The 23,111-nt window shown below is 39.8% G+C and overlaps 2 protein-coding genes across 3 annotated transcripts in view; both read left to right on the top strand.

The window, feature by feature from the left end:
- nr3c2 (nuclear receptor subfamily 3, group C, member 2) overlaps positions 1-21,135 on the top strand; it is a 73,506-nt gene extending 52,371 nt beyond the window's left edge. Inside the window, exons 5-9 of the mRNA XM_046072983.1 lie at positions 715-1,059; positions 2,816-2,960; positions 6,623-6,753; positions 14,711-14,868; positions 15,668-21,135. Coding sequence (XP_045928939.1) covers positions 715-1,059; positions 2,816-2,960; positions 6,623-6,753; positions 14,711-14,868; positions 15,668-15,823 — 935 coding nt within the window. The 3' untranslated portion in view covers positions 15,824-21,135. The remainder of the gene's footprint in view (positions 1-714; positions 1,060-2,815; positions 2,961-6,622; positions 6,754-14,710; positions 14,869-15,667) is intronic.
- Positions 1-23,111, top strand: part of LOC123985457 (clathrin heavy chain 1-like) — a 179,953-nt gene that overhangs the window by 112,953 nt on the left and 43,889 nt on the right. The window lies entirely within an intron of this gene.

Here is a 23,111-nt window from a genome sequence, read left to right on the forward strand (position 1 = left end):
GCATGTTAGCTAGCAAGCAGCAATATTACTGTGGTGGAGTTAAGCAGTAATTCCCCAAATCCCAGCAGGGAGAAATTCTTAGGCCTCTGTCCCAAAACACAGACAAGACAGCGTGAAAGGACACTTCCATCTTTTTAAATAGTTTATGGACAACAGTAAAGAAAAAAAACTTAAATAGCAGAGCTAAATACTCGATAGATCATTTAGGTTAAAAAGACTCAGCACAGCGGCCTGTATGTGTTACAATGTGTAAAATGTGAGTGTTGCAGAAGACCTCAAGTTGATAGCCTAAACAAGCTGAGAGGCTTCACTTCAGTGTATACTGTATTAGCATGTATGTATTTATTGGCTTGTGTATCATCCCTGAAAGATCACCATCTGTGAATTACTAAACTATACACAGGAAATGAAACCTGATTATTGTAGTATTGTGTGCTTTTGGTTTTACTGGACTTTATTCCAGATGGACACTTTCCAATTTGTGATTCACACCCTAAAATTAAGAGTTACAACTTTCAAGAAGCTATAACTTCCTTCGGATAAAAAGATTGTACAGTGGAACTTTGATCAGCATGCCTTTAACTTTGAAATGAGAAATAAAAAACTACATTGGTTTAAAATGAAACATTTAACAGTAGACAATGTTAACACAGCGCCCAAGATACGTATGTATTATAAATCTATGTTTGGGTTTTTTTAATTATTCCCATACAGCACGAAAGTCCAAGAAGTTAGGGAAGCTGAAGGGAGTCAGCGAGGACCTGCAGGGCTCTAAGGATGGCCAGACTGCCACAGGTGTCGTTGGAGGCGGTTACCTGTCCTCAGAGAAGGAGTTGAACGCCAGTGCTGCCAATGCCCTGGTGCCCCACGGACCTGGGGTGGTCACACCTTTTCTGCCGCCCTCCATCTGCAGTGTGTTGGAGCTGATTGAGCCCGAAGAGGTGTACTCTGGCTATGACAACACGCAGCCTGACACCACTGACCACTTGCTGTCAAGTCTCAACCGCCTGGCCGGAAAGCAGATGGTACGCATGGTGAAGTGGGCCAAAGTACTTCCAGGTTAGTGACCACTAGAGCCGTGGGCTGAGGCCTTAATGCTGTTTAACACAGTTTTAAACCCAGAATTGGAAAGGAGTTTAAACAATCGACCTCAAAGATATGTGTAAAGATAATAAAGTGTGTAAATCACAGTTGTAGAGCTTACATTTAATGAAGATGGTTGCAGTATTTTAGATTGTACTACTAGTGAGTTATTTTCCCCCTTGCTTTTAAAGGTCAATAAAAAGGGCTACAGTAAATTCATTAGATTAAAGTAGCTTGTAAACCAATAAATTGTATATTTTCAGTACAATAGAATGTCTTTGACCATGTACATTTCAGTTATTTTTACATGTATAATGTTATAATGAAAGTATTAATAAACATTGTAGTCAGTTTTATTCATGGACAAGTCAAAAGAAAATGAAAAGTGGTAAAAATATCAGTCTAATAAATCAGGGCAAGTCTATGCTGTAATTATGGACTGGGGTTGTAATGAAGATAACATTCCTACATCTTCACTTTTGATCTCTACATGTTGAGAATGCACCACTTCAACACTTAGGCACACAATTTTGATGTAAAATATTAGGTCAGGAAATTATCCTGTGAAGCTTCAACAAGATTAGGAAGGGAATCCTATTTTACCATTAAATAGAATCAAGATTAAGATTTCCAAACAGAACTCATTTACATCGTTGTTGTCAGATGTTATGTTGAACAGAAGATCTAATGTCTATCTCATTGATGTTTTCCTATAAACCACAGCACAGGAAGAACAAATTTTTTTGAAAAGGAATAAACAAGTTTCCCTAAAATGCCAGTCAGTGGGAGACATATTAAAAGATGCCTCACAGGTAGCTCTTTGAGGCTGTTTAATTTGCTGTATTGCAAATATTTGATACCTCCACGGTGTCTGCTTGCCATATCCGGACGTATAAATAGAAGGGGAGCCAGACAGAAGGGTCAAAACGAGTACCTTCGACTTTCAGATATGCCGCCGCCTGCATTCAGCTTACATTTGGATGTGGCAGGACTAACACACAGGGCAACATGGAACAGTATTGTCAGTACCAACAATATGTACGCAGGAAAGTCAGATGTGTTTGTCAATGGGAGCTACATTATTAGCAAATACTTTTCTGATGTCTAGTTGCCTTTAAAGTTACCTTAAGAAATTACAGACATCAAACTTGACTAAGAATTTTAAATATCAGCCAGCCCTGTGCTCTTTATTTTAGTAACTGAACACACAGTGTAATGCCAGGCATTTGACACACCTACAAAAAAATATATTATTGTATTTTCCAATTTGACATGCATATTGACTAAAATAGTCCACAAGTCTTGATAAGTCACTTGTGTGTCCTCAGTTGGCATATGTTTTGCATGAGGAGTGTCTTGCCAGAGTTTGATTGAGAGTTTGGCAAGTGTCCTATTCGACTCTATTTTTGGAGCTCCACAGACAACATGCCAATAACTGGAGGCCTTGTGGGATTTGTATAAAACAAGAATGGGTGAATACTTAGTGGTTATCGTGTCTAAACAAATATTGGCACAAAAAAGCACACTGGAGCGAAGATACACAGTACGTAATGCACATGACCAAACACACAGGCACACATGTGAGTACTCGGCTAAATAACTGCCTTTTAAGTTTGGTAAGTCCAAATGCATTATACCCATGCCTGAATATTGACAGCTACATTCAAACATAGTGCTTTCTTCTCATTAGCTTCGTCTTTTTCTGCAATGTGTGTGTTTTTGTGTGTGTTAGGTTTTCGGGGCCTGCCCATTGAGGACCAAATCACCCTGATCCAGTACTCATGGATGTGTCTGTCCTCGTTTTGCCTCAGCTGGCGCTCCTACAAACACACCAATGGACAGATGCTCTACTTTGCCCCTGACCTCATCTTTAACGAGTAGGTCCACACTTCCATATCTGCAGTACACTGCACACATTGCGCTGATGTCATTAAAGTATACTGGTCATAAGGTCATAATGCTGCACCTGATTTCTGGCACTTCACAAGGAAGCACTTCTGTACTTTTTGATGGTTCCTTAATTGCGTCAGGCGCAGACGATCAAAGCCTAGCAAGGGCAGTCAGTGGCCCACTTGATGTGTGTTAATATGTTTGAACAGGAGAGCAAGTAGAAGGGAAGTGTATGTGGGCCTTTTCACATTGAAGCTTTGGTACGTGGCTGATGATGAATTAACCAAAAATGAGAATAGCAACCTCTGTAGGCAGCCTGCTGTAGAGGAGCAGGTTCAATCAAGGGCAGGTTTAAAAGCTCCAACTAATAGCTTGTGTAAGTCAATGTCAGTGGGTCAGTTTGTCCTAAATAAATAAATAAATAAATAAACAGCAGCGCAAATGCCATTGTGCAACACAGCCTCAGACTCTGTGAGCCTGTATTGTATCACTGTGAGCTTAGTACAGTTGGTAAAGCATTAGTTTGCCACATCAGAGATCCTCTGATCCTCTAATCAATTTAGTGCCAAGTGGATCACAGTTTATTAAGAATTATGTGTTTCCTTCTGTGAGATGACAACAGCTTTTGGAGAAGATCTAATTTTGTGATAGAGACTTAATGGTTTGTGTCTTTTGGCAAGTTCAGTTCGGAATAAGTTCTAACAGAGAAAAATATTGGAATTGCACATGATTATATGTAATAAATGAATTATTTACTGTACAGTATGCCGCTGCATGTGATGAATTTACAGCGGGCCTGTCCGATTGACAGATGGGCCTGGTACTCAGCTTGACAGAGAAGATGAGATGTAGACCGTCTGGAGATGGCGGTGGCCTGGATTTGGGTCACATGCTTGTTGTCAGGGCAGCCTTGATGACACTCCCATCCCCACTGTGTCTTTTCGGGCCTGTTATCAGGTCGAGGTGTGTTGCTTGCTTGTTGTTGTTAACGTACTGTAGTCTGTCTGTTTAGTTCATTGATAATTTCGTCAAAAATGAGGACACAGTTGTTCCATAACTTTGAGTCCACTCTGTCTTTAGGGGGTTGGACATTGCACACTTGTTTCCATAGCTACTTAGTGCTTATTGACCCAGGGCATTAAGGCATTTATTGAATAGACTGTCCGCTCACTCAGCTATTAGAGTGGAATCTGTCACTGAGAGTAAATGCTGCAAATGTTCATTTTACATCGAAGACAAAGTTACCCTGCATAGTCTATGTAATTTAGTGTTTGATGTGTGGTAAATGCCTTAAAACAAATAAACAAAAATATTTCCCTACAAGTTGTGGGCACTAACTCATGATTCAATTAATGTATGTATCTACTATGTGTAAAGAAATGAAACACAACAATTACTCCAACAATGCTCCTAAAACAATGACAGTATGTACAATACAAAAATATAGGTATAAAATCATATTTGTTGGTTTCAAGAGAGCAAACCCCTGCCTGTGTCTATATCAGTGAGAATACTGTTGTTTTTTTAGAGTATGTAGTATAGTATGAAACTGCTCTATCATTGGCTGACGGAGACACAGACAGCAACCACCAGTGAAAAGTGCACTTCTAATGTCAGTTTGCAGGTTATAAAGCCAATTAGCTATCTAGCTGTAGCATGTTGAGGATCTTACTGTAAGTTTTACCTGCAAATGTCAGTTCAGGTTCTATGTGGTGTGGTCTTTATTCGTCACTACTACTGTTTTTTGTTGTTTGTTTTGGTTTTTTTTGTTGTTTTTTTTTTTACAAAACACTGACTTTGGCTTGTAAACTGCAGTCTCCGGTGTAGGATGGTTTACATTGGGTCACTGTTCCCTGCCACTTCAGTGGTCAATCAAAAAAACACACTGGCCCACTCACACAGAGGCTTAAAGGCTAAAGGGGCATTTCTGATGTACTGTATCTTCAAAACCCCCTTTCTTTGTTAAAACACGTAGCAATACATTTAGGAATTATTTTGACACCATACATGACTATAAAAGGGAATGACTAATTGTGACTTCAGTTGAACTTCAGGGGATTTGCTTGGACATACTTTTCTGAACAAACTAAAATTTGTTGGCTTCCTCCAGCTAACCAAAGGTGAACCTGAAGTTTCCTTTCTCCTCAGTTCTGTGCTCCTTCCTGAATCTTTTACCATAGAAACAGAGAAAAGAGAGTGAGAGGGAAAGACAGAAAAAGAAACCAAGTGAGAGCAAGACAGAGATGAGAAAGAAAGAGGAAGAAGGAGGGATGGAGAGACATTGCTGCCAGTATTTTTGTTTCCTCCCCAAAACCAGCAGCTCATTTTGGGCAGTGATTCAGCAAAATTGATTTCAGTAAGAGAGAAGGGGGAGAGAGAGAGAGAGAGAGAGAGAGAGAGAGAGAGAGAGAGAGAGAGAGAGAGAGAGAGAGAGAGAGAGAGAGAGAGAGAGAGAGAGAGAGAACGTGTGGAGACTTTACAAACTCCAGCCCAAAGTTGTATCAAATGATGTTATGCTGCACTTTGCGAAACTGCTCACATACACAGTGCTGCTCAGCAGGGAAACAGGTCTGCTCCTCACCCAGATATTGTCACAGTTTATCAGTTATTTAGTCGGGCCAACAGACACAGCTGTACCGTTAATACTGTAATATAATATGCTGTTTTATGCTTTAATAGCAACATTATGCACTCGTTTCCAATCGGGCTGCTTCTGGCCCCTTTTACAAAATGTTTACTCTAGTTGTTATCAGAGTGAAGACTCCACCCACTCTGCCTATGCTTATGATGTGGTTTCACTGTATTGTGGGTAAAACTCTGACCTCTTTCAAGTCAAGCCACACCACTTGCATTTAATTACTGTGTTCTCGATATGATGGTGATTTATAGCAAAGAAAAGTGGCATCTAAAGCTAGAGATTCCCCTGAATCTGTGGCATCTGCAGAGCACATTTCTGATTGGCTCATGCTTTATCCCTTCTAATGTTTCTTTCCTGTTTTTGTGAACTCTGTGACGTAACCGAGATCATTTTGCTGATAAATAGTGTGTGAAAGAGAAGGGGAGTGAGAAAGTGTCACGCACAGAAAACGAGCACAACTGGCGTGTACACTTGATGTATTTTCAGCACGTTGATAAACTAGTTTAGTGAACATGACCATATCTGTGTAGTTCACATATGTTCATGTGCATATCATTTCTGAAATTAGACATCCTTCCTAAGAATGTTTGTATGGATATTGGGGTTAGATATGGGGTCTTTCGTAGGATGCCACAGCCTTAGGAAAGTGGTGCATCTGTGCTGTGATACTGTATGCAGCGCTCTGCAATCTGGGGGGGATTTGGTATTCTGCTCTTAGCCCAGACTAGCAGGATCCTCCTCTGCACTGTGTGGAAATATTGTTTCACTGGCCTGAACTAGTGTGGTAGGAATGGAGTTAAGATGTGAATGAGTGAGTCAGTTGTGATATAAAATCAGAATGAGTGGGTACACAAATAAAAAGATGAGAATATGGATAAGTGAGTACTGAGGATGGATTGCAACTAATACAATCTAATACAGGAGTTCTGAAAGAAGTACTACTTTTTGTGAAGCTTAAACTGTTTTTGTTGTCATGTTCCCCTCCTTCGCTCCTCTCTTTTCTTTCTTAAGGGACCGCATGCAGCAGTCAGCCATGTACGACCTGTGTATGGGCATGAGGCAGGTGAGCCAGGAGTTTGTACGACTGCAGCTAACCTATGACGAGTTCCTCTCCATGAAGGTCCTTCTGCTTCTCAGCACGGGTAAGCAGTGAGCTGCTGTAAAGGCCTGCAAGAGCACTTGTTTATTCATTACACACCCACCTGCTCACACAGTTTGTCTTTTCTGTAGCACTATATTGTCCCAAACCTCCCGGCAAGCACAATTTAATAATTTGATTTGAAAAGAATTTATTTAAATAAAAATTAAAAAACATTGTTAGTCAACATTAATTCCAAGCAAGAATTAATTGAAATTTCAGGCTATCCATAACTCAAAATGACTAAATCACAAACAGTAAAATTAAAGGTGGAGTAAGCAATTCTGGAGAAATCCAACAACATGACAAAATGACCTTAATATAGAGCAAACAACGACACATTAAGTAATGTTGGCTAAGTTGTAGGTTAGCAAACTCACTACAGTTGCTGCTGCGAAGCTGCAGAGTGGACAAGATGGTCCTAGAGCCAGCACAGCAGCTCCAAAGAGCACTCTCCTGCTACTATAGCTTACATCACAACAGCAGCATGTCTTGGAAAACTTGAAAGTAAGCTGAATGTCTGTTGGCAACTCATTTAACATTACCTGACACACAAATCATGGCTGGAACGGCTGGAATAGTGTTGTGGGTTGGGGTGCAGGCCACTTTGTTTCACATTAACAGAGCCAGGGCTGTGTACAAACACCAGATTTATTTTTCAGCGCAAACACAGAACGGATGGCTAGCGGACCCTGAGGAGATATTCGGTGAATTTGACAAAAAGAAGTGAATTGGATTAGAATAGCTTCCTCCACCTTTGATGCTGTAAATGTCTAAAACTTGAATTTATCACAATAGAGTTCGCTTTTCAGTACCACTTTAGACCATCTTTGTGCCTGATGGCAGCTGCCACATTTCATGGCAATGACTGAACTGTAGTGTCCCAGTTAAAGCTGACCATGCAACATCACTGAGAGGTGGATGCACCTTTCTTCAGATGCTGCATTCAAAGTCATCCCAAAGGTGTTCAGTTGGGATGATAACACATTGCCCATGAATGGTGAGTCTGATGTGATGCATTCATCGACCCAGTTTTTTTACCATTTTAATGGGACTCAAACCTGTGCATAAATCACAAGAAGTGTTGTTTATGCTGCACCTTGACTCAACCATTATGTCGGTGCATTTGGAAGCAGGATTCATCAGAATCAACTGCGCTGTTTTTAGTCCACTGATAATCTGTGGTTGAACAGGAGAGGTGTCTGCTCTTACATCACATGCAGGCAAAGGTGCCATGCTTTGTGTGTTCCCAAATTAGCACTTGTTCCTCACAACCGTATTGTGTTATCTGCCATACAGTGGAGTGTTATGGCCTGAGCCATCCAACGTCTCCCACATTCCTCAACCAAAAGACTATCTCTCACATAGGAAACATATTGATAAGGTGCCTTGTGTTCTGTTCCATCCACCACACACCTTTGAGCCTGTACCTGGCACCCATGATCATGCCTCAAAGTCTGTTATCATTATCATTTTTGGTAATCCCTTAGCATGCATAACAAGTGTGGAAATAGACTTGAGGTTGCATGCACCTGTCTGTGTAGCAACATACAGTATATGCAAATGGGAAGGGGAGCAGTCTCTTCCATTTTCAATTATGAGTGAAGGCTACTCTGTTTTTATATATATATATATATATATATATAATTTTTTTTTTTTAAGTGCCCATGGATAAAAAGAATAAGTCACTCACTAAAGAAGGTCTCACCGAGTTGCTGCTCTGCCAAACTGCGCCCAAAGGCACTGCAGCTGAACAGAGAGGATGTGTTGGACCAAGTTACTCAGTTGGAAACTGAAAGCAGTTTTTCAGTTCAATAGTAACAGTTAAAAACTTCCGTGATGGCAGATGTGTCATAATCGTCCACACCCACTCACAGTGGAACACAGGACCTGCTGTATACCTGCTGACCTCTTGTATTTATGCATACGTCTACGTGGGGCCTCATCTGTGTGTTTTTTTTGTGTGTGTCGATAGATGTTCGATAGCTAGAGAGAGAGGGAGGGGGAGAGAGAGAGAGGTAACGATAAGGGAGGTGAGAGAGAGTTGTGCCGAGCTATTTGAAGAGTGTGCATGCTGGCCAGACTTCAAACTCTTTGAACTTCAGCACCAGCGCCAATCAGTGGAAATATTCATTGGCAGAGTATTTAGTTTTCAGTTTCTGAGGCCTCTGAAAGTGGTGTGTGAATGCTGGACTAAGATGGGCAAAGCACAACCTTGATATATTTCACTTCATCCGAGCATCAACTTCTTCCATTTAAGATTTACATTTTGGCCTGTTGACTGACACCATTATCCAAAGGAGTCATAATGACTGTGCAACTGTAGAAGGTTATAATTCTGTATCATTAATATAACAAGCAATTGAAAGGTCAAACTGCTCAGACAATGTAGCAGATATTTCAGTGACTTCACTGGCTAATTATGTATGATTGAAACAATTTTAGTCAAATTAATTAGACTTATTTGACAGAAAAAAATAATTTGATACCCAACATAGTTCCTGTTTAATTGTTATCAACAAATGATGTTTAGTATGAATGTTAAAGCCCTATACGGTCTTGTAGAAATTTATACCTGGCCTGCTAGCTTAGCCCTAATTCTAATCCATTTTTGCAATACAGTTAAAAAAAATAGATCAGACTTCGAATACATTTCTTTTTCAAAGTATTGAAACTGCAGTCCAACTGTGCTGGAATTTAGTTTTGCATTTTCCAAACCATAAAAATAAATAATTTTTTTGATGATTGGAAAGTTGTGATCATTAAAAAACAGAAAATTCAAAACAGTTTGCTTTTTGTGCAGTACTTGTAGAGAAAAGTAAAAACCCTTTGTCAGGCCAATAGTATAAGGTTGGTTTGGCTTCATAGTACATTGACATATGGAAGAGGAAACGCAGCTCCCTGATATAAACTCAGTGTTGTTGAGTCATCTGGAAGCAGGGGAGCTCCGGCTGGACTTCAGCTATTGGATGTTGGGTGAAACGAGGAAGAGAGAGAATACAGAGAGGATGAGAAACCAAGAGGGATAAGGGAGATTTAAAGAGTGAAATCAGACAAATGTTGACAGTGAGAACTTGTGTTTGTGAGAAAGAGACAGGTGCATAGCTATAGGGAGAAAGAAAGAGAAGGGGTGGAGGGGGGTTGGCAGAGCTGGTCCTTCTGTTGCTGTGGCCTCCCTCTCTTCTCCTTGCTGGTCCTCTGGAGGTTTTCCAGAGAGCCCTGCTGTACTTAATAAAGGCCAGTCAAGCACCAGGCAATGCTCCAAGACCTGCCATTTTTCCTCACTTCCTTCAAACGCCGGCTGGAATTTCGAAGGAGAGACTGCAGATAAAAGTAGCCAGGATACAGGATTGAAACAGGGAATTGAAGGTGCTTCAATCTGCTCTGGTTGTAGGATTTAGTCAAAATATAGCGGTAAACTATGAGGATAGGGGATGAAAATAATCATCCAGTGCTTTGTTACTGCTGTGCAGCAGCAAAATTCCTGTACCTGTTTCAGCAAAAGCACTTGTGAATACATTTTTAAAAAATCTCTGGATTTTCAAATGTAAATACTCGGGTGTTGTGGACGGAGTAGCAGCAGAGATGTTTACAGAGGAGTTGTCAGAACTTGTCAGTTGAACAAGTACTACGGACTCACTGAGCGTGTGTGTGCGCCTTTGGGCTGGTTTGAAAAATTGTGTGTGTTACATAGAGAGAGGGTGAACGAGTGATAGAGAAAGAGGAAAGAAGGGAAAAGAGAGAAAGGCTGTTATTACTCTCTGACCTTGGCTAAGGTTTCATTGAGCCTGCGGTATCTCATGACCCTGTTTGAATTTGGTACAGGACCAGTGGCCTGCTCAAACCAGTTACACTCCTCACCTCTGCACAGACGCAGATTTTATCGCTAGATTATCTCATTTATTTGTTCTCTTACCAAACTATCTTCTTACTTTTCCCCATATAGGTTTTTCAGCCTCATTCCAGATTGGTCAAGTGTACAGTACGTTTACTGAGGTGATGGGTGCGTTTCGTGTGACACATTTTACAGTTAATTACGCAAAAGACTGATAATTGCTTAGCATTACTTAACAATAAATGCTGTGATCATTTTCATTCGAACCAGTCATTAGTGTTTTTGGGTCATGTTTAAAATAAAATGTCCTGTTTGACAACACCCTCAAGCTCTATTAAGTTGTTACTGTAGTTATGCTCGGGGCTAGTTGTGGAACTCCCCAATGAATTGTATCAAATATAGTATTAAATCTAAACTTAGTTAGGTGTGTACCAGTAACCCAGAGCAGGAAGCCGCATGTCATTGAACAACACAAAGGCTAATGGCATCTTCTAGCTGCATGAGTTATGTTTGCCTCTTTATGTTATGTACATTAGAAAAAGAGCTTTCCCAGGTTTGTGGTACACATAATAATGCAGCTGCACTCCCAATAAGAAATATGGCCTAGTTGAAAACGATCTATACCTGCAGTGAAAATCTATTTGACACCAATTACGGTGGTATAAATGCCCTATTTTTGGGGCCGGTCATGGTAATGCCCCTAAATGCCAGGTCAGTTTCTAATCAGGTCGTATGTGGGTCAGTGGGAGAAAAACACAAGATCCAAATGCAGCCCTGGGTTTTAGCACATTCTCATCATGTCAAGCCAAGAAATAAAGCACTGAAATCACAGCCTCTGCACCAGAGTCCAATTTGTTCTCCTATCTGCTCTGCTCACCCTCATGGACAGTATGTCATGCTTGAAGGTGATTGTGCATCAAAGTAGGATGAAGAGAATTACATAGAAAGAGACAAGAGAAAGAGAGGACGAGGGGAAGGCAGACAAACACACACATTCTTAGTTATTGACCTACAAGTTATCTGCAATCCTGAATGACAAGAAGTAGGCATTTTGCTTGCGGCTATTCATTCTGCAGAACTCAAACAGGTCCTGTCAGTTTCTGGTTTTTGCTAGTGTTGCTACAAGTGGTTTAGGCGCATGAGGCATTCTAGCTACTCAAAAGTACGTAAGACAGTACATGATTTAGTTTGTAAAGGGAGGTCATTTAATCATTAAATGAAAGATATTTTTGTACGTTTTCAAAAACACAAAAAAATCTATGAGACATTCATTCATCACCATCCTCTCTTCTCGACATGTTTTGCCATGCTAGGAACGCAGAGGAGTCTGTGCCTTTGGTGATGTCCATTAGTTTTCCATAGCTGTTACATATGATTAGGAGATTCTTTGACTTCACTGATGAAACATGAATGACTTTTCAGAGGTGAACCATACTGCTGAATGAGATATCACATTCTCTCAGTGTTGTTCAAATTAGAGATGCAGCGATCGGTAACTTAGCGACTGGACACAAAATGAATGCCAACTATTTAGATAATCATTTAATAGTTGAAATAATTTTTTAAGGCAAAAAATGCTATCACAGTAACACCTTGGTCCACCTTCTCAAATGTGTGCCTTTTGCAATTTCTTTATTTTATGTGATTACAAACCATTTGCAGCTGGCCTGGGGCCCCCTCTTACACTGACTCTCATGTCCCCCTCCTCCTTCCTTTTACAGTATACTGTAAATGTTTGCACATGTAAAGAACTACCATATTGCACACAATCTCTACAATTATTTTATAACTTGTATAATTTGTTTATTTCATATATTTATATATGAAAGTTTATGTCTATTGCTACGCACCTAGTCACTAAAGCAAATTCCTTGTATGTGTAAAAACTACTTGTTATAGCTGTCTCTGATTCTGATGTGATTAATAGAGAAAATAAAGAACAGAAAACATAATGATTCTGATAATAATCATAAATTGCAGCCCTGTTCCACATAAAAATACTAATTACTTTTAGTAATTATAGAATCTATATCTATTTTATACCTGGATAATTATTAACACTGGAGTAGGAGAGGGGGATATGGATAACATCTTCATGTTATATGTAATGTTATATTGTGATACAGCAACATTAAACTAAGAAAGTGTTTATGGGTAAATAGCCAGAAATGAATGTCTACTGGCTAATCCAGCTAATCAAATACCTGACAAAGCAATGCTGTACTTTAAATTGATGCAAAAATCCTACTGCCATAAAGCAGTGCTACTCATTGATTTGCAGCATTACCTAAAATGGCATGGCTACCTTGGTATGAAGGGTATGGCAAAAATCTCCAACAAACTCACATTAGGCCATATATATCGTCATATCTTAGTCTTGGCTGAAGGGCAACTGAAGAGTTCCCTCAGACTGATTTGAGGTGCGCTCTTTGAGAGGTGAGGTGTTTCTTAATCTGGTAGCCAGCAGCTGAATGTCATTTAAAAACTTTGGCAGACTTCCATATCTGTGACTTTGTTTTCCTGCACAGGGAGGGAGAAAGAGTGAGAGAAAAAGATATTGTAGACATTTTGATGCATCCTCATGGTGCAGTTACTGTATCTCATTCCTCCTCCATCTCCCATTACGCTTCCTTTTATTTTAAGTGCATTTATGCCACCATTATAATGTGAATGAAGATTGCAGTCATTTAACAGCTCTGGTCATTGAACAAACTGCTTGATGAATGAGGTTTGGTTGACAAAATGATTAAGCTCTTGGATTCACATAAGCACTGTTGTTCCCTTTTTTGTTGTCACCGTTGCTAACTTTTAATCAATGCCTTCCAGTATATCAGTCGTCTTTCATGAATCAGTGGCTACGCATGAACACTAATTACCTCTTGAAATGGTGAAAGTGGTTGTAATGAGTTGCTAAATAGGCTCAGGTCGTCAACACAGGAAAAATGTCCAAAAAAAGGCTTCTGTGTGGGAGTCGGAGGGTAATTCACTGATCACCTCTAATTACCCTTTACACAATTACACATTTCTACATTAAAGGAACATACCGGTTGTTGTGCATGGCTTAGACCATTAACTGCGAACAGTGTTTAATGTGCATCTGCCAACCATTTTCTAAAGTGGACCATGAATTTTGGGACTTGTGGCCTACATTCCAGGTAGCTATTTTCACTCATCATTCAATATGGTAGGAAAATCAACTCAAAGAGCCATAAACTTGCTTGAGATAGATAAACCATCAGAATTGTCTGAGACCCAAGACCAAAAATAATAATAATACCATTTTTAGTACATCTACAGCATGTTTGCTTATTATTTGTCCTCCAGGTTTGATATCCTGACAACATCGCTAATAAATGAAATGCTTTTGGATCCAAAGAGTTTTATTGAATTCACCATCAAGTCAGAGATGTCAAAATAGTCAACAGACCCCGCTTTTAACTGCATTAACACACATCAATATTCATACTTAATCTAAACACAACAGCCAACTAGGAGTGGGCAGTATAGATCCTTTATCACAGTATAGTAAATTGTGATATTGATTTATGTTAGGATATTAAACCAAAATCAATTAAAGAACTGTTGATGGATGCTGTAACCAGATGTGAATGTCTTTTTTGGCTAATACAGTGAATTACATACCTGACAAATCAAACTACTTCATCACATTGACACAAATTAATATAAAAATCCAATATTGCCGAGAATAGTCAAGCTCATTAATTTACAACATTTCCCACAAAGGCCTAGTACAACCAGAAATATTAAAGTGATAACCATCTTGTTATAAATGGCATGGCAAAATATCTGATGGTTGATAAATGTATTTCATCTCACAGTATAAATGGTCCTACCGCCAAACCCTACAGTCAACTAAATGTTCATTGTAATGGATTTCAGGCTTCCAGTCTATAAAGATTGATCAGTCAATCCAAAAGGTTTTGAAAATGTTCAGCAGTAACATGAAGTATGCAAAACATGCAAAAAATGCTGTTATCTTTTATAATATAATATCTATAAATCTCATATCAGTTGAAATCCATGTTTTGGGTCAACAACATTAAACCTGTATTGTTGACCAATTATTAAATCCAGTTGATGACGGAAGGATTTGTCTGTTTCCCAGTTCCCAAAGAGGGTCTGAAGAACCAGGCGGCATTCGAGGAGATGAGGGTTAATTATATTAAGGAGCTCCGGCGTTCAGTGGGAAAAGCAACCAACAACTCCGGCCAAACCTGGCAGCGCTTCTTCCAGCTCACCAAGCTACTGGACGCCATGCATGATGTAAGTACCCCCGCCCTTTTTGCCTGCCATGCCAATTGCCTACAGTACAGCACAGGCTTCCCTTGGCAGCCTCTTGGTATGCCATGCCTTCACACACGGCACGAGGGGGCCAGTGGCACTTTGGATCTCTAATATCACTGAAACATGTTCTGAGTAAAATGGCAGCATAGTGGATTTGGATAATGCATTTACTTATCTGTTAAACGGTGCTGTGACTTGGAATAAGGATTATTGCATCCCAATCTCTCCCTGAGGGGGAGGTTATTTTGGAAGAAGCGGTGACCAGCCTGTATTGGTGAATGGAACAGAAGGGGATCAATGCCAGCTCGCAGTTTACTGGATCAGAGTACACAGTGGTCACTGTAGCAAATGTGCTAAATCACCGCTCTCTTTTAAAATGCATGGGTCAACCAGCATGTGGCATAATGACAGTGTAGGCAAAGCCCCAAGAAGTGAAAGTCAACAAGCGAGAGGTCACAGAAATAAATGTCCACTATTCAATGACCCCAATGAGTGAATGGGGTCATTGACCCTTTAAAGGAGGGCTGTCCAGAAAAAAAACTCAGCGGTGCCCCCAAGTGGTGAGCCAAAAAGATTTGATAAGGGGTCAGTGCCCCAACAGAATGTACACTCACTCTTATGACTATAAAAGTAGTGTACTTAAATTCTCACATTAAAAAAAAAAAGTTTACATATAAATAATATTATCCTATTAAAACAAGAAAAATCCTTATCGTCAACCATGAAAAGAGCAATATCATTTATGTTTCTCATTAAATTCTGTGTCTTTGTCGTCCAGCTGGTGGGGAACCTGTTGGACTTCTGTTTTTACACCTTCCGTGAGTCCCAGGCCCTGAAGGTGGAATTCCCCGAAATGTTGGTGGAGATCATCAGTGACCAGATACCAAAGGTGGAGTCAGGCCTCACTCACACAATCTACTTCCACAAGAAGTGACTCACTCAACAGCTGAGATAGAAGCAGCATTAAGAACTGGATGAGAAGAAGAACACGTGCGAGGAAGGCCTGATCAGTTGGCCTGCACCCTGTCGCCCAGTATGCCAGCGTCCTCGTCTTGGATGGGAAAGTTAGGTGACGTGGTGACAGAAGTAAAAAGGGGAGAATGATTTGACCCTGCAGTCACCACGAGCAGGTCAGAGCTGTGAATAGTACGCAGAGCCGAGCGTGACACGCCGAGAAGGACTTGAGACAAATGTGACAAAGTATCCTGATGTACCCCCAACCCCACCCTGCCCCAAAGACAATAACAGTGTTTTCTATGGAGATAAAGCCATACATTTCTTAGGATGCGCTAGATACATTCATTGTGCGCACACACACCCACACAGACACACGTAGAGGGAAATTTACACACATGCTGTTCACATGCCTTCACACAAACGCACAGATGCACTCCACATGCAGTAAAATTAGATTCCCTTACAAATCTAGAGAAAATGTTTTAGCAAATATTAACTGTGGCTTATGCAGTCTTTCAAAATAATAGCACTATGAAAAAAAATGCCAATACTTAGATTTTGCTTTGCAGTGTAGCAACATATACTGCAAGACTACAGGGCAAAGGATATTATGAGGAGGCACAGAAATTCTAGACTGTAAGGCGAAATGTCTATTTGAATATATTCCAAGGGCTATACAAGCGTCATCATAAGCTGAATAATTACATTAAATCTAACAAGTCCAAGTTTGAATCTCAATCGGTGTCATAACAGCCATCATTAACATTCACATACTGAGTTTTTTAATTAAGATATGTAATAAAACAATCAAAACTAATATGCAAAAGTCCAAAGCTAAAGCTGTTTTGAAATAAAAATGTCTCTCTTGTGTAAAGAAAGCTTGCACGTGAAGCTACCATGTCATAAAGTCACTGTTTCAGGCATTGTGGTGTAGAATTAAGACAATATTGATGAGCGATTTTACCTTTGTGCAGAAATGGTCAGGAGTGCTGCAGGATGGAAAACATCATGCATTTACGGAAATAATTTCAGTAGAGTCCGCAAGTAATGGATTTGACTGAGGTGCATCCATAGTAATTGTGTTTTGTGTTATCTCCAGAGCAGCTGTCCAAATGTCTGTTTTTACTCACAATGAAGCAAAACCAGCCCTTTGTGAACCAACACTTATCTACTCTTCCCAGAAATAATAAAAAGCATTTTATAAAAGTGTGTTGCAAAGGTTTAGTTTTTGACAAGCCAGTCATTTTACATTAAGGTGCTTCATTTCTACAAAGCCAGGCAAAACATAACGTGTACAGTAACTCGTAGACAGTCCATACAATACACTATATGGACGCACAGTTTAAACACACATACTCTGTAAAGTTGATATAATCCAAAATGGAGCATTACTATACATTGCTTACAGCAAATGGCTAATGTATCAAAACCAGGCAAATGTGTACAGGTATTAACAACTTCTTAAACACATTCTATTCAGCTGTTGTACAGATGATGTTTTGAGGTACGTGTTGATGAATGCTTGATAAAGAACTGTTGGTATGATCACCTTTCCCAATTAGTTTATTTCCTCTCTCTTATCTTTGGGCCAAGTACTACTATTTTAGGTATGGCAGGCCCAGTCATCTGGACCATTAACTTGTCTCACACCCCACTGGTTTCTGGGTGGTTATAGAACACTACTATGATGCTACTGAAAAGCGATAGAACCGCTGTGGAAGAAAACAGTGGGGGCGTGTAATTATTATTTTTAAATTTTTTTGTGCCCTGTGAGTGTGTATTTACATGTGTGAATGAAGCGAGTATGGCTTAAGTTTGTGTGTGTGTTTTTTTTTTTCCTGGCAAGCATGTGCATAGTTGATCTGCTCTTTCAGCGTGGGTATTATGCATTTATGTTATAGGATTAGCCGTATCCTATTTCCACATTTAGATTTGCACAGAAGAGATACAATGTGAAATGAGGCATTAGTGCAGCTAGCAGGAATTTGTCTGTTTTGATCAGCAACTGTGATGATGCAGGAAACTACTTTCTGCATGGTCACCTGGCCTAAAGTTAGAAAACATGACATCACTGGCACAGCAGGGTGTTGGTAAACTATATTTGTGGCCTCTGCTATGATAATGATGGTGCTGTGCTGCACCATGAGGTCTCTTCTGAGGTGGTAATTGTGTCAAGATTTGTGTACAAAGAGACGGAGGTGGCAAGATTACAAGGGTCATTAGGGACTGTATGAAAATTATCCGGGGCGGGGGGGAGCTTATGTATTTTTAATTTTTGCTCAAGGGAGGGTAGTCTATATTTGTTGGGAGACCAGGGAAGAGTGTTTCAACTTCTTCCCAGCCCAGAATTATAGCTTTCTCTGTCAGCACTAACACACACGGCGCATGGTCCTGATCCTGTCTTTCAGTGGCTATTAAAGACCTAAGACTTTAGGAGCTATTTTCTTCAAAAATCAACACTGGCTGTATGGTCACTATTTTGTTGTTTGCCATAAATATATGATTTTGAGTTATTGGGGAGAGGGCCCAAAGAAAATAATAATATTGATATGTAGGGTCCTTCTTATTTATGAAAGAAAATATAAGATTCAGTCCCTCGCCCCTGCCCACTAATTTTCGTACAGTCCCTTGTCAGAAAGGCCTCATTTTACAATCCGTCTTTGTTGTGTATTATTGTGTTGAAGTTGTGAAGGACCCTTAAGCTAATCTCTCACTGTTTCTTTATTTTGCCCCTTTTTAAGGAATAAAAAACTGTCTAAAGGTTCACAGGATGAATGGGAAAGTATTTTTGAGAGAATTATATTTTGCTGGAAAACAATATTTAAGTACTTTGTCTAAAAATGATATCCTTTTTGTAAAATGAAATGTTAATGCATGCTTTTTGATGAGATGTTTACATTGTATTTAAAAAAGGGAAACTTGTGCCTTTTTATCTCACCTGATTTACAATTTTACAGTATATATTGTAAATAATACAGCAAGTCCTTATGTTGAGTATAGTATAAAACATTTCTACTTTAACCATCTTGTTGGAATATTGGAAAAATGTGTGTTTCCCACTCGCCATGTTCTGTGTGTTGGATCACAGAGAAGAATTTACAGCGCCAGAAAGGGCCAAATAGAGAAATGAATGTATCATACATTGTGAGAGACTTATGGAACTTACTACCTGAATGTTAGAGAGAGGAGAGTACATTTATTATCTTCATATTAAGTAAAGTTATTTGATTTTGCATCTTTTTTTTTTTTACTTTTTGCATCATTGTTCAAGTGGCTCAAACAAAAAATTATAATTATCAAAAAGTATTTCTTATTTTGTAACAAGATGTATCAAGTGATGGATCCTTGAGTTGTTTCTGTTGAAATAATTTCCTAGCCCATGGCGGTATTGTTGATGAGCACCACAATAAAATCAAAAAATCATAAACTATTGAAAAATGGGATACATGAAAAACAGTTCTTGACTTTTCAGTTTTAAAATAGAAACTGTAGAAGAGAATGTAGACCTGAAGTTTAGCCAATTCAAATTTGACCGTTTTGACCAGTTATTTACTGGACATATAGCACTGCCAAATTTCAATCTTAAAAGAAACAAATTCGGCCAAAGAATGGCAATGTAAAAAATTAAAAAAGATCTACAGGGAAAAAGGTCTCTATACACAGTAGATCCCTGATAATGACAACACTTACCAATGATGTTATCAAGCCCCTTAAAGGTACTATGTGAAGCAACTAACATGTATTAATCACTTTGTGTTGCCAATGTGTGAACAGATTGTAACGTAACTTAAAAACCTTCCCTGACTTTCTTGGCTGAGTATGGACTGATTTCTATGTAAAGGACTCGGGACAGTTTTGCCCGGAAAATCCAGAGGATGTGATGTTCATGCGTGCTCCCGAGTGCCTTGCCTCTCTTGACCTCCCCTACAGCAGCAACAGTGTGCAACACTAATTAACATTAGCTTAGAAGTGGAGTCCGCTAACATCAACAAACTGACTGACACCCACCCATGATAGCTACAGTAGCTTGAAAATAGCAATATGGGGCACTGAATTAGATTAATTTAAGCCTACTGCTTATCAGATCCACAAGTAAGACAAGAATTAGTTTAGAAAAATGAGACGCGAGCAACAGAGTGCTGACTGCAGGCCACCGGTGTCATAAATAACAAGTTTTTGAAAATTCCACATAGTACCTTTAAAACCCTTTTGCCCTCCAGAAATGTAGGCTTTGACAGTTGGCAATTTCATTTTTTTCAAGGAATAGTTAAACAATTAGGGAAATACCCTTATTCCTTTTCTTGCCAAGAGTTAGATGACAAGTTTGATACCACTCTCATGTCTGTATGGTAAATAGGAAGCTACAGCCAGGAGACTCTTAGCTTAGCTTAGCATAAAGACTGGAAAAAGGGGGAATCAGCTAGGCTGGCTCTGTCCGAACGTCAGAAGGTCTAATCCACATATCATCACCTCTGAAGCTCAATACAGAACATGTACTGTAACTTGTTGGTTTAATTTATAGGAAAACCTATAAAGACTTGTTAAGTAATGATATATACAGGTGTGGGTAAGCAGATTTTTTTTTTACCTTTGGACAGATCGAAGCTAGCGGTTTCCCTCTGTTTCCAGTCTTTATGCTAAGTTAAGCTAACCTTCACTTGGCTGTAGCTTCATATTTCCCTTACAGACAAGAGTGGTATCAATCTTCTAATCTAACCCTCAATAAGAAAGCATATAAATGTCAAACTATTCCTTTAAAGAAACAAAATTTATGAAGTGTCTGTTTATTGGCCATCAATCACCCCCTACTGCAAACAAAACACACACAAAAAAACCCTTTCCCCTAGTGGAGGAGAAACGTTATCTTAAAAGCTGTCTCCATCTAAATGAACTCCTTTTAGGCATGAATGACTCAGAATGTGTTCAACTGCTGTTCCACAGTACACTATCGCGTCACTGTATGTGGAGTCACGTCATTGGCATTTTCTGTTCACGGCGATGAATCGGGTGTAGAGAGACTAAGCCATATCTCCACAGCCATGGCAGTGCATTTCTTATTAATATATAAATATATACAAATGCTTTTTTTTCCAATTCCAAAAATGACTTTCTACTCAGATGCTTTGTACAATATTTCTCAGCAACTATCCAGCAAACATACAGTAGACATCCTTCAACATAAACCAATAAAATCTTTGAAACCAGTTACTACTGTATATCTTGATGCAGATATTGCCATATTTGTGTTTGCAAAACTATTGCAAGATTCTAATAAAACTGTTAAACTGATAAGTTGATGTGATCTAAGTTTTCTGTTTGTGTATGCTTGTATGGTCTGTATGTGTGTGTTATGAAAATTGTACCATGAGACAGAAGCTAGGAAACGTACCCTAAAAAAATGTGCTGTTTGATCTGGATGAATTCGAAACAGCTGCATTTGGTGGCTAGGGAGGATAATGAGCCAAAAAACATAGAGTTAGCATAGAAAAACAGAAATGATGTGGAGCAGCAGCAGGTACAGCAGTCACAGGGAGAGGAGATGAAGAGAACAAAGACAAACGGAAAAAGAAGAGAGTGAAATGACAGAGATAAAGCGTGCAAGGATTAGACTTTTACAGTAAAACGGTGCCTGTGGAGAAAAATCACCATTAACCTTGTTAAAGGCTGATCTGAAAACACGCCTGCTTTGCCAGACTGTAGAGCAGACAGTATTACTTTTTTTGCTCATTTTCTTTTTCTCTCTCTCCGAATCCACAGCCCTCTCCAAATCTCCCCCAGATTTCCAATTGCTTTCACTTGTAGTCGTGCCAGATAAACAGAATCTATTGGATCAGGCTGATTTCACGGCTGCGCCCGCGCACATGGCGGCTTCTGTGGCCCACTCTCTGAGCTGAGGGTTCTCTCCCCACCCCCTCCACACTCTCTCCTTTATGTTTGAATTTCACTTTTCTCCAAATTCCCACTCAGTTTTCACCCCCAATAATCCATCGAGTCTTATGATGATTACATTTCAGAAGCTTTGCACTCTGAAGGAACCTGAGAAAACACAGGAATGTATTAAGTCAGTGTTACTTCCAGACGTGCACATTTGGGAAATTCAGACACATTTGTGGCACTTAGTTGTGCCATTCTCTCATAGTTAGATGTAACCTGCTGTAGGCTTTGATCTAAGCTGAGTCATGGTGTGGGACTACGTTTTAAGGGCTGAAGGACACTGCGTCATGGGAGGCAGAGGACATCTGGCACACAGCCAGGAGTCTGGGAAACGAGAAATGAAAACGTCCATTTGGATTTTTACTCAAACACACCAACTTCAGCACGGTCACACTGATGTATACATCATCCCAGACTGATACACACTGATGCATAATGCATGCAGACAGAAATCACCACAGGTAACTCAAACTCAATCTCAACATATATTAAGGCAGCTCAAAGGTCTCAAATATGAGTCTGATTACACCCCAGTTCAATGCGTCATATTCCCAAATTTAGGAGGAAAGGAAAAATAAATGCGTGAAGATGAACTGATTTCATAAACAAATTACTATCAGAGCACCCGAAAAGAAGTGGAGCACTGACTGTGGAGCGGAAGGGGGAAAAGACGGAAGGCAAGAAGGAGAGAGACAGCGAGGAGTTTTAAATACTCCTGAGACACAGACAGGTAGGCAGAAGAAAAATGAGAAAGGCAGGGAGAAAGAGCAATATGGCACGCTTTCTGACAGACAGTCCAAAGCAGAGTGAGAGGCGGGCAGGGTGGATGTCTCTATGATTCAGCAGTATTCTGGCAGAGGGAAGATGATGATGAAGGGCCCCGGGGGTGGGTGGTGGTGGTGGGGGGAACTTTTGCCCATCTCATTAGCTCAGCCTCATTTCATTATGTAATCATGGCGTCTGTAGTTGCTCCGGGGAGCTGGTGGACATATGTGTTGCACTGAAACCACAGCTCCAACCTCTGGTATTTTCAAAATGGACAGCGCATGTGTGTTTATACTTTTAAATAGTGCATCAGCCCACCAACTGGAAGTCTAAGTGTGGTGGTGGACTGATTGTAATTATGAAACTGAGGCCAAAGCACCGGGTCTGGAGGCCATTTGGTGTGTTAATTACACAGATGTAGTCTAAGAATTAACATGCGTGAGGCTCTGATGTTAATGGATCGGGGAGGTGGATTAGTGTATTTGCCTCTGTGAAAGATTACCATCTATTTTTAATCCCCTTTTGGAAAGTTATTTTGGAAGTTGCTTTTAGTCAGATGGACCAGT

The sequence above is a fragment of the Micropterus dolomieu genome, linkage group LG17 (assembly GCF_021292245.1).
Source record: "Micropterus dolomieu isolate WLL.071019.BEF.003 ecotype Adirondacks linkage group LG17, ASM2129224v1, whole genome shotgun sequence".
In the NCBI taxonomy this organism is placed as follows: domain Eukaryota; kingdom Metazoa; phylum Chordata; class Actinopteri; order Centrarchiformes; family Centrarchidae; genus Micropterus; species Micropterus dolomieu.